Source organism: Maniola hyperantus, chromosome 18 (assembly GCF_902806685.2).
Source record: "Maniola hyperantus chromosome 18, iAphHyp1.2, whole genome shotgun sequence".
NCBI lineage: Eukaryota > Metazoa > Arthropoda > Insecta > Lepidoptera > Nymphalidae > Maniola > Maniola hyperantus.
Genome location: NC_048553.1, coordinates 7595074 through 7607645, shown reverse-complemented (window position 1 = coordinate 7607645; position 12572 = coordinate 7595074). Strand labels below are relative to the sequence as shown.

Genomic DNA, 12572 nt, shown 5'->3' with positions numbered 1-12572 from the left:
TTTAAAAGTTTATCTGTTTATCGCGTCATGCATTGCCAGACACTTAGTATTATGATACTACAAGTGTCTGGCAAAGTGTGCTATGGCTGAAGTGATTTCTAATACTATTCTGAAAGCAAACATAAAAAAATTAGACCTTATACTTTGACGTAAGATTTTTTACACCTTTATTACCTGATATCTCCCAAAACCACCACGATCCAAACAAACGTTCCTCCCAGTGTTGGGGATAATACACAGAGAAACTTTCAGTTTTTATAAAATAACGAAGGTCTGGCACGCGCTGACTCTTAGTCCACTATGTTCGCGCTCGATTTTGACTTGGGCACCATAGTATGAAATAAATACTCCAAAAGCTTGCATATGGTATGGAGTTTAACATTATTAGGGGATTGGACCAAAATAACTGAAGGACCTTTTTGGTGTTGGTTTGCCAGTAAGTAATCCTAATTTCAATATGCATGGGGCGGTTAGTTGAAAGTACTGGCTGCATTGAACTCGACGGGTTGGAGAAATCCATAGAAAGTGCTTTGACTTTGCTCATACTTAAGTTTCAGATAAAACGAGACAGATTTATAGCAACCATAATGCTGTCTCGTTTTAGTAGTGTTTTAAGTACCTAAGCAAAGTTAAATTGCGCTCAATAGATCTTATTTATGTGTTCATGGTCCGAGAGGCCATAGGTACTTTTGATACAAAAGCTGAACATCGGATTATGGCAAACTACTTTTGCATGATAATCATATTATTTTCTAAGGGATTCCTGTTGTATAATGTTTAATTAATGTCCCCCAGTTCTCCAGACTGCACCAAATTGGACTGTACAATTCTTTTTTTTTTTTAATTATAATTGCCAGGACAAGGTTTGTATGAAAGATTTTTTTGGAAAATCCACAGGAAAAAACAGTTTCCACGAGACGCGGACGAAGTCGCGGGCAACGGCTTATTTGCAATAAATTGTATATCAGTTGGTGTGCATTTACTCGCCAGTACATTGGCTTCAAACTTGTTATCTTACTTGCGGATATTTTAGGCTTGGTGAAGTTGTAGGTCCAAGTCTTCTCCAGCCCAAAACTGTCCGCTAATTTATCTGCAATCACAACCGAGCCTTTCATATACCGTCTTCACTGATAGGTAGAAATATTGACCTCTTGCACACAGTGCATGTAGCTCGCGCAAGTAACTAGCACCAGTTGGTTAGTTTTGAGGAAGGTAGTTGGTTAGTTTAATGTATGGGTTTTCACATGCATATAAGCTGCACAGTTTTCTTACGATTGTATTTCGCGCAAGTGACAGAATGAATGAATTAATGAATTCATGTTTTGTACCTACTAGGTACCAACGACCATAAAATAGCTTTTTCATCCTTAGGTAGAATGCACAATATAAAGCTACAAGGTCTATTTTCTAAAGTTTGTGTGAAGCCTACCTGCAACAGTGATCAGCTTCTTGTTGCTGCGCAGCCCTTTGCCGAAGCAATGCTCTTCGTACACCACGCGCGTGATGCGCGACGAGCCCGCGCCGCCCCACTCCTCGCTCGGCGTCGGCGGGAGCTCCCCGCACTCGTGCTCTACTAGATCCTAAAACAAGATTATTATTTTAAATTAAACACTAGTGGACGGATGACATCAAATGCGTAGCAAGGTACTCCTGGATACTAGCGGTCAGGCCGCTAGTATCCAGCACAGCAGAAGTTGACCGCGTAGCCCCTAAGACAATAGGACAATAGGTCCCAGGACCAGCAGTGAGCATCTACCAGTTGACGACGACGAAACACGCTTTGAAAAATATAGTTTACTTAAGTAAAGCACTTCCCGCAATTCCCCCACTACACCGCTTTCAACAAGATGTTTGGCTATGTTTGTATCTGTCTAGTCGAGACACTTGGAGACACTTCTACTTTACTACTAAAGAGAACTTAATCAAATATTACCTGCAATAGCGTGGTGATAGCGTGCCTCGACCAAGGCGGCAGTGTGACGGCGAGACGCGCCAAGCCCAGGATGCACGACGGTTCCAGAAGCGCTGCGCCGCCGCAAAGCGCGCACAGCCGCCCCACGACCTGCGCAAACAACTCCATGCGTCACAAACGATTCACCATGATAATATTTCTGTCATAATTATTTGTATATCGCAGATTCGTCTGGGTTCATTTGAAATTAAATTCCGCGCGCTTGATATTAGTGTCCACCATGTCGTTTTTCTTATCATGTGGAATATAATCCAAACAAATCTGCAGTCTCTTTCAGAGTATGGGAGCGATCCCACCGCTGCTGTTGCTGTGTACACAGACTATCTACTACTTGAGACAGCCTAACGTTTACTCTGCCTAACGTTTAGCAGGACTAGTTAATAGTGCAAACTCATTAAACAATGTTACGGTCGCCGTTGGGTTTACTGATTTGTCGGCGACCAGTCAACAATAATTCGTAATAGCATTACCGGTAAGACCGGAAACAATAACGAAACAATTTTAGACCATACCTTGGCAGATAACAGGAGATGATCAGCCAGCAATGTGGAGTCCATAGCCAACATGTGCGTCACGAGTGCGTGGGCTAACGCCGCGCCGAGGGCCGGACTCAGTAGCCGCGCCCCCTCTTCGGCTCGTGAGCTTCCCGAGGACGTGGAGGGGCCTCCTGACGATGAACCGGAGCCCCCCGCGCCGCCGCCGCGCTTGCACATCATCGCCATCCGCGCTTTTAGATTGACACGGGTGCGCTGTTGACAAGAAAGTAGTCTAAGTTTCATTTCAAAGAATATTTTACACACAACTGCGAATACTTGCTTTTTGCTCATCTTTCATCTATTAATCTTCTAACTTGTAGTTCCCGTTGACCTAGAATTATGAAATTTGGTAGGTAGATAGGTCTTATAGCACAAGTAAAGAGAAAAGCCAAAAACTGAATTTGTGGTTACATCACCAAAAAAAATTGCAATGTGTTCATGTACAAATAATTAGTATTTACATCTTGCAAAGTAAGATTACTATACCAAGTGGGGTATCATATGAAAGGGCTTCCTGTAGGTTCTATATAACAGATTTTTATTTCATTTTACGCATAATAGTTTTTGATATATCGTGCAGTGTCAAAAAAACACGACTATTGTACCGAACTCTCTGACTCGCACTTGGCCGGCTTATTTTTGAAAAGTTAATTCGATCCTAAGGTGATAATAAACTACCAAAAAATTCTATTCGATCGATAAATGCAACAAAAATGCTTTTTAATTCGGTATTTCTTAAGTTCCCCGCAAAAACGTTGTCGCGATTGTGTTTAGGTTCATGAGGCTTAGCAACTTCGTTATGTTGCCGACATCATTACATTTGTGAGTGAAGTTAGCTGGTGTCCATCTATACGGTTAGCATTTGGGCAGGGTTACACCCATAGAGTAAAGGAGAGTTGCCCTAATGTCCTATAGAAAATAGTTAATTGGAAATACGCTCTAGTTTAGCTAAATTTTCATAAGCAAAAAAGAGACAGTAATAGGTTTTTGACACAACAATAAGATGTTGCCAAACTCCGCCATATTGTATGCAGCCAACAATGGGTGAACAAGGTTTTGAAATAATGGATGGATAGTATTGACGCTCGCTACCCGCTTATCCGCAAGGATAATTGTATAATTATTAATTACGTTTAGAGAGTAAAAATACCTGTGTTAATATGCTTCTATAATCATTTGATATTTGGACGTTGCTGATTATTCATTTAACATAAGTTGGAACGGACGCTTTTTTGGAAAGCAAAAACGTGTTGGAACAAATATTGTTGTCATTAGCGTAGGTGACGATAGCGACAGTGACTGAGTCGGACGAAGATTAATTTTTGTATACCTATTTTATACTTTTTTTTCAGTCTATATTTTTGACCAATAATAATGTTTTATTATAATAAATATTTTATATACTTTTTCATTACATACGTACATTAACACGACTGTGGTGCGGCACTTTGCCTGCCGTAAGGCCTGTAAATGCGACAGAGGGCGCAACAGGCGGCGTCCCGATTCCCCATTTTATTGCTTCGCTAGTAGCGAGTCCTGGCTACAGGTATAGTAACAGTTAGGGTTGTGCTTACTTTCTACAATACCTATCCTATAAGGGTGTGTGGGAAGTAATTCTATAAGGGTTCCTTTTTCCTTTTGAGGTACGGAACCCTAAAAAGGGCCTGGATATTATCGAAACTGAAAATATAAGTAGATCTCAATAAATAAACTCTGAAATTTCTGCTCTAAATTTAGTTGCCAAAACTACGTAGTGCGCTTCTATTACAACTATTCGTCACAACTCGTAACTTTAAACCAAACATGTTTAATATAGATATTGGGGCCAATTTTCTTGTACACAATCTCTAAACTAAACTAAATTAACGGGTCTGAATCTAGTGCTATCCCTTTCCGCAAGCAACATTATGAAAGGGATAGCAATAGATTTAGACGTGTAATTTTAGTTTAGTTTAGAGTTTGTGTACAACGGAATTAGCCACAGTATCTATATTAAACCCATACCATTCAATAACAAAATTTGTAGGTAGTGTTATCGAGGTAACATGAATAATGAATATCATTTGTTGATAACCTTATCGATAAATGATATTATGCATTTTGCTCTACCACCACTCACTAGATTTAGAAGACTTTGATTTAGAGAGAATTTATTTTTTACATATTTATTACTTTATTACAGTTTAGTCTACAGTCCAGGTGGGAGCGGATGCGTCCTGCGGGGCGGCCAGCGTGTAGAACAAACTTTTAATATTTAGAAGAAATTGGAAGGAAGATGCGCGGACGCGTCCTAATCGGGAGCGGGCCGGAGAGTTTAACATCGCACCCGCAGGCCGCTCCGCAGGACGCACCCGCTCTCACCTGGGCCGCAGACTACGTGTCAATAAAAAAGTCTTTGGACGACAATGGCGTGAATGTATCTCTGTATGTATCGCATGTATTAATAATTATATTTTTCCATAGTTTACATCGCAAGTATTTCGTGTGCTGCAGCAAGCACCCATATCCTACGATCTGCCATTCAAGTAATTAAGTTTAGATACAGTTCTTTGTTTGAGCTGTTTCGAGCCAGTGGTCAACACCTACCTGCTGCTCCTCCAGCGCGACCTGTATGCCACGGCGCGCGGCTTCCAGCTCCTGCATCTGATGTAATAGCTTCTTGTGCAGCTTACGTCGATGCAGCTTGCACTCTGCGGAGCGTGGGGACGGCGCCGCGCCTTCGGACGTGCCCGGACGCGCTCGACCTCCCGTCACCCAGTCCCATCTGGTAAAATAAGAATATGTTACAGACTTAAGTATTCTATTACTAGCTGATGCCGACGTATACACGACCTTTCTAAAAATCTCGTGGGAACTCTTTAATTTCTTGGGATAAAAAGAAGCCACACTCTCCAGTCTCCAGGTTTATATCCATGCAAAAAATCAGGTCAATCCGTAGCTCCGTTGCGGCGTGATTGAAGGACAAACCAACAAATACACTTTCGCATTTATAATATGGGTAGTGATAGCGATATGTTACCAGCGGGCAACGGCTGCTCTCGTATTTCAGCCACATGACGCGGCGTGGGACGACAGTTGAGAAGCTTATTTTCACGGGCAATACTGAGGGTAAAAGAGCAAGACGAAAGAGCTCATCAACTAGGTGGTCTGATCAACTGATGAATTCAAATACGTAACGTGAAAATGGCGACCAACAGAAGCAGGTAGATACAAATAACGCATTCGAGAGTAGGATCAAGTCAGGACCACGATCTTCAGCAATGAAGGGACGACGACGAAAGAAGGAAGGAGGTCGACGGAGAGATTATATAGCGGCCATCAGGATGTTGAAGTGTAACAGCGAATACGCACTGCACTACCGTCATCCGAGTTCCGATTATTATCTACCACATATGTCATAAGCTCCCATACAAAACAAAAAGGAACGTATTTTCACGGACTCGGATCGGATGAGTGCGTAACCGCCGTAAGTCTGTTTTCAAATATCGGATTGCGGGCATGGACAACGGATGAGGATAAACATCCGTGCGCAGAATGCGTGTATCACCCCACCGCCGTTAGAACCGTGTGCGTACCTACATGGTCTTACGGGCCATGTAAATCACGGCTATTGAGCATCTATAAACTGTTGTAAAGAATAAAGTACGTACCTATTATTCCGCTGCGTGGGAGCAGGTGTGGCCGCATTGACAGCGGCGTCCAACACAGACGCCAGCGCAGTGAGCATGGCGGCTAGTAGTGCGGGCTGCGGGCGCGGACCGCGCATGAGATCCAACGTGCGTGCGCAGAGTGCGTGCGTGACGCCGCCGCCGTTTGAGCCGTGCGCATACATGCTCTTACGAGCCATGTACATCACTGCTATTAGGCATCTATGAATTCATAAAAAAAGGTCTGATCATAAATCTTTATTTTTTACTACTACGATAGAAACTCATGTCATAATATTTTTGAGTTTGGGCCTAAGCGCAATATCGTATGCGAATTCATGATACATAAAGCCGCGTTGCGCGATTTGACTCCGCATGCCTTCTTGCCATGAGAATCACCTTGTATGTTTTGTAAAGTGTTGACAGTTTAGATGTGGGCCGAAACTCAAATTTCTGCCCACATCTAAAACCTCTACAAATCCTGCAGATGATGCAAAAGTATGCAGGGTTCCGAAGTATTTTATTTTTAAGCAAGACATAAAAATTCTTAAGGAACTTTTGGTGTTTACAGTCAGAACAAACAATTACAGTACGCGGCGGAAAATAATGTACATCAGCCTTTAGGTTTTGTAGAGCATTGTCTCTGTCGTTGAAACCGACAAAACGTCATTTCAAAATCCCGTGGGAACTCTGATTTTCCGGGATAAAAAGTAGCCTGTCACCCTCCAGGCGACCTATACCCATACAAAGAATCACGTCGATTAGTTGCTCTGTTGCAACGTGATTGAAGGACAAACCAACAAATAAACAAACAAATGGGTAATGATAATATGGACAGTGATAATGTGGGTAGTGATTGCATTGGCACAATTTAATTATCCCTTACCTATCAAGCGGTTGCGGAGGCGCGTCCCTGCGTTCGAAGGGCTCAGCCAGAGCGTCGGCCAGCAGCGGGCCCCACCAGCGCGCATTGCCGCACACGTGCGCCAGCAGTGCGCCCGCGCCCGCCGCGAAGCGCCCACCCCACTCCCACGACAAGGGGAGCACGCCCCAACACCATTCAGCGCTCACACCGCTGTAATCCTGCACATCAATTTCATATTCTTTTATCAGCTATAGCACACGATAGGTTGAAATGGCAATCGGGGAGGAAACGTCCCGCACAACCCCTACGCTAACCCGGTGAGGGCGAGCGCGGGTAACGTGTGGGTCTCCCCGCCTCACACCCCGATTGCTATCACAACCTGTTGCGGATTATAGTAAATCTTTTTAACTAACTTCAAAAAAGTAGGTGGTTCTCAGTTCGTCGGAATTTTTTTTTTAATATAAGAAACCGGCCATGTGTGAGTTGGATTCGCACACGAATGGTTTCGTACCATCGTACAAGATATAACATTACTTTTACATTTTTTTTACTTGCATGGCGACCATTTTGAAATTTTTATTATTGGTTGTTATAGCGGAAATAGAAATACACACTGAAAATTTCGTCTCACTACCTGTTACGGTTCATGAGATAGAGAGCACGCTAACAGACAGACGGACGAACAGACGGAAGGACAGCAGTGCCTTAGTAATACGCCTTCGGGTACGGAACCCTAAAAACCGGCCAAGTGTGAGTCTGACTCGTGTACAGAGGGTTCCATACCTTGGAAGTGTACGTTTTATTGCTTAAATTAGATCCAGCTGCAGCATATGTAAGTTTGGGATCACAAATCTGATGAGTCAAGGTTTTCATTGAGATTCGAACAATGCGGTATAAATATTTGCCCTAAATATTTAAAAAAATATTGAAGGCATACATCCAAAATACTATCCCAAGTACAATAGTAATGACAGATAATAGTAGGTAATGACAAAAATAATATAAAAAACTCACCACATCCATTTGAAAAACGAAATATAACAGTAAATCAATGACATTCTCGGTGATAACCCTCAGTTTATCTGTCGAGGCTGTTTCCAACAGTGTCTCGGGAGTCACTCTCCCCCTATCTAACATATCCAGAACTTTCTCATTGCAATCAGGTGTGTTTTGCAGACGTTTCAATATGTTGGTACAGTTGTGCAGTTGCTGCTGCAATTCTATGCACTCCTGGTACGCCGCGATCACTTTCGGGTCAGACTCATTGGCCTGGTTGAGATATGCCATCATGTGTGCTGCATTCCCATTAAATAAGTCCAGGTATGGGTTCAATAAATCAATAAGCTTCCCTGTCGCCAACCTGCGAAATCATTTTAAATATTTGAATTTAAAAAAAACTGTAAAAATATTTCAGTAGAAGACATCGAACAGTGGTAAATAAATCTACTAAATTAAGTTTGCTTGGTGGAAAGTGTTTTAAGCAATAAGGCCGCCTTTGCATAACGAACGCAATTGGCGTTCGTTTTTAGTTTTCTTGTGTTTTATTTATTTAGAAATCTTTATTGCACACACATATTATATACAGGAAAACAATACAAAATACGGAAGAAACAATACATATGTTTTTTCTTGTTTTGTGTGTGTGATAAAGACTTTCTAACTATCTAATTATATAAGAAGAAAAGACCTGACTCATTGACTGATTCATCAAAGCCCAGCCTAAACCCTTGGACCTAGAAAGCAGATTTTGCAAAGAGGTTCCCTTTATGTAGACAAGGAATAAGGCCTAAGGCGGTTGCTAGTGTCAAAACCGGTCAATGTTAAACTGTAAAGCAAAGAGAGGAATATCTTAACGTATGCCAACTTACCGAAATCTGCAAGACAAGTCTTCGTACAAAGCTTTAAGCGCATTGACAGAGGCTTGGACGTTAGCTATCTCCACGATTTCGCCATAGAACCAGCCCAGCGGTATCTTGCACTTCATTGCTGCCATGCCGTACCGACCTATCGTGGTTATCTATGTGAAATACCAAAACAAATATAAGACATACAATATAGAATAGTCGAACATATAATAGGATACATTACCCTTTTTTGAAAAGTGTCTGAATTTGATCCTAAATATAATAATAAATCCAAAAAAATACCAAAAATTGATAAGTGCAATAAAAATGCATTTAATTTTGCATGTCAAATTGTGCCACGAAAACGCCACCCGCCATTTTTAGGTTCATGAGCTGTGATGACGTCATATGGATTGGTAAGCAACGGTGTTTTCTTAGTGAAACACATTACAATTATTTCAACCCATGTGACGTCACATTCGGAATTAACATGGCGGCTACGGTATCATGCGTTTTGGGTATTTGTAGAACTGATTAAAAAGTAAAATCTTTAAAATGAATTAAGTCATTATATAATTTTATATGCTGAAACTAACATTTTTCGATGACTTATTGCTAATACTATCTTGTTTATACATTTTTAGATTTTTCTCCCTTGGTGTAAAATACCGTATTTGTATGGAGTAAATTAGCAGCAAAAATAACCCATACAAATATTATAAATGCAAAAGCTACTATTTCATGGCCCATCCATCTAACCAATTTAGACCAGAGTTTTAGCTCGTACCCCAGGGATAAAATTATTCGTCCAATAAAAAACCTATAACCACGCGGACAAAATTACGGACAGGAAGAAAAAAGAAGAAATACCATCAGTATTGAATTTATAGTTATTGACTTGCTTAATGTTTCACCTTCATATATCTGCAGAGCGGCGGCGGCTGTATATCGGTAAGCACGAGGTGTTTCGTAGCTATGTCTGTGGCGTATGCAATCTTCACGCAGTCTGTCTCTTCACCCACTGTCCAGATGTCTATGTACAAGGTCACCAGGTCCGAACATGAGGGTATTACCTGTGTAGGAATAAAAACATTAAATGAGGGTATATTACATTTTCGGTTAGTGAAAGAAAATGTCGCTAATATAATGTGAACAACAGAATAACATATTGCCTGTTGAGGATTTTTGTTAATTTATAGACCTTGGCTGCAATCAGATCAGCTGGCAAGTGATAATACAGTAAGATGGAGAGCCTACATGCCTATTCACTCTTGATCTGGATTTTTGTAATATTTTGACTACAGTAACACTGCCCATATTATAAATTCTAAAGTGTTTGTTTGTTTATTGGTTTGTACTTCAATCACGTGGCAACGAAGCAGCGGGTCGACGTGATTTTTTCAGGGGATAAAGACCTGGAGAGTTGATATAGGCTACTTTTTATCCCGGAAAATAAAAGAGTTCCCACGGGGTTTTAAAAATCTTAATCCACGCGGGCAAAAGTTTTTTTATATAAATAGCGAGCAAACGAGCAGACGGGTCACCTGATGTTACCGTCGCCCATGAACATTTGTGGCACCAGAGGAACCGTCAGTGCGTTGCCGGCATCTCAGGAATTTGTAAGAGCAAGTGACTTACCACGTCCGTAAGACGCACGAGATGACCGAAGTCGAGCACAATGTACCGGCGCGCGCCCGAGTGCATGCGCTCCACTAACAGAGTATGTTGTGGAGACCGCGTCACCAGTGTGGCCCACGGGATACCGCATTGTGCACCTTCCTGTTCAAAAAACTCTTTTGTAACGCCGTTTAAAATGTCATGGAGAGACTTTATCTCAAACGCTCGTGTATAGGAAAGAGCGAAGCAAACGTCAAAAGTCATGACAACGACGTTTCTTCTCTCTGTACACTCGCACTCGTATGACGAGTTTACCTAGATGATGCCTTAGATGCCTATTCACGCTTGTTTCAAGAATACCCGAATAGCAATTGCCAGGAAACATTGGTCTCTGAAGAAAATTCCAAACTAAACTTTTCAGTAAACTTTTCTCGATTGATTTCTTCATGATAGTCCCCAGTTGTTTTTGACGCAAAAGCCATGAAAGACTTCGACAAACCCGCTAATAGTTCATGATAACACTTAAAAGGGCCTTCGTAACGTGCTGCCGCGCCGATAAAGGAAGTGTTACTATAAGTTTTTCATTAAAGAAGATTTAAGGAGCTGTAAAAGCATGATATTCAAAGTGGCATAAAATAAATAAATCAAACCTTAAAGAGTTTCTCTTCAGTGAAGTCCATTTTGTCCTGTGGATCACACTCCATAAGGGAGCTTTCCACATCGTCCAAAGAGTCAGGATCTTGAGAGGATTGCTTCATTTGACCCTCCTTCACCACCGTCCATAGCTGCGATAAAGTAATATTATGTCTGTTAAACCACAGCCTAAAGTACGATTCGCGAACGAACCGCGTACGAACGCGCCGCAACGAATCGCATGGTATGCGCCCGCATGCTGCCGTAGCTGCCGTATGAGGTCGATGGGATGTGAGCGCACGCCATCGGATAGCGTAGCGTAGGGCAACGAAGGTCTAGTAGGCAAATATGAATGAAGAGACGACGGAGCGAGTCTTCTGGCGTAGCCCATTTACAAAACATCGTTAAAATCAAAACGCCGAATTCAAACTTATTTTAGTTATTACTAGCGAACTGCCCTGGCCCGCAGGAGTAACACCGATGATCTATAGCCGGATGACTACTGGTGAATGGATGGCAGTCATGTAACAGAGTTTTAGCAGATATATGAAGGGCGAAGGCATATTGGGCCAGCTCATCCGGCTTTACATTAACGACAGTGATATTAATCTAAATTTCATGTTATAAGAATGCTCAAAGAGTAAAGATGTTCTCGGACTTAATTCACAATTCTCATCAAACCGGTAGCACAATACCAGATGAGATACCACCGAGCTCCCAATATGCACTTTTACTGTTTGTTTAACCTTCTGACAGAAATGGTATAATACCTGATGGGGGTCCGCAGAGTGCGCGCTAACAACGGTGGGGGGATGCCTCGTAGCAGCCGTCTCGAGTTTGGTGCCGTCGGAAGCCAGGTGGCAGGTCACGTGCAGCGGCGTAGCCTCACCCAAGCCAGCTGCTACGGCCTCCAAGTCACCGAGCCCCCACCATACACTGTTGGTGTTCGTTTTACCCTCTAAAAGACAAATAAAATTTTAGTACCTAAAAATTTATTCATCACAGTGATTTCAGATTATGGTTTTTTGCGCGTATAAACTTGTTTTTGTACACGCATATACGCTCACCTTTTGTAACGCGCTTGTATACAAGTGTAGAATAGCTTATTGTTCCTTGTACAGCTGTTTGTGTTTATAATCTCACAACGCTTGTTATTCTATTTAAATGGATTCCATACCTGAGTCAGGAGGCAGGTTAAGCAGGTCCTTGAGTTGATACTGCGGCGCGGGCTGTGGCGGCGCGGGCGTGTCCCCGGCCAGCACACTCGCGTAAGTAACGGGAGTGGTCGAGCCGCGCACTAACTCGGGCACTTCTGCGCCGAAACGCGTGCCTTCCAGCGGCAGCCCGTATAAGCCGAACCTGAACAATACCACACCCTCGACACTTCATACAAGCGAACTGATTCAGTTACCTATTACTATTACCGGAATACCGACCTATCCGCACACGATTTGTGTG

The 12572-nt window shown here is 42.3% G+C and overlaps 1 protein-coding gene across 3 annotated transcripts in view; it reads right to left on the bottom strand.

Annotated features, from left to right (window-relative positions):
- Positions 1 to 12572, bottom strand: part of Bruce (BIR repeat containing ubiquitin-conjugating enzyme) — a 54180-nt gene that overhangs the window by 31568 nt on the left and 10040 nt on the right. The window contains exons 9-23 of one of the 3 annotated variants that reach the window (XM_069504466.1): positions 12292 to 12473; positions 11885 to 12072; positions 11132 to 11266; positions 10503 to 10643; positions 9779 to 9937; positions 8889 to 9037; positions 8035 to 8380; positions 7042 to 7238; positions 6159 to 6377; positions 5095 to 5272; positions 3932 to 4048; positions 2485 to 2721; positions 1934 to 2062; positions 1430 to 1580; positions 1019 to 1090 (exon numbers count right to left, since the gene is read on the bottom strand). In XM_069504466.1, the coding sequence (XP_069360567.1) occupies positions 1019 to 1090; positions 1430 to 1580; positions 1934 to 2062; positions 2485 to 2721; positions 3932 to 4048; positions 5095 to 5272; positions 6159 to 6377; positions 7042 to 7238; positions 8035 to 8380; positions 8889 to 9037; positions 9779 to 9937; positions 10503 to 10643; positions 11132 to 11266; positions 11885 to 12072; positions 12292 to 12473 (2600 nt within the window). The remainder of the gene's footprint in view (positions 1 to 1018; positions 1091 to 1429; positions 1581 to 1933; positions 2063 to 2484; positions 2722 to 3931; positions 4049 to 5094; positions 5273 to 6158; positions 6378 to 7041; positions 7239 to 8034; positions 8381 to 8888; positions 9038 to 9778; positions 9938 to 10502; positions 10644 to 11131; positions 11267 to 11884; positions 12073 to 12291; positions 12474 to 12572) is intronic. The other 2 variants (XM_069504467.1, XM_034977887.2) reach the window with 2 other exon arrangements.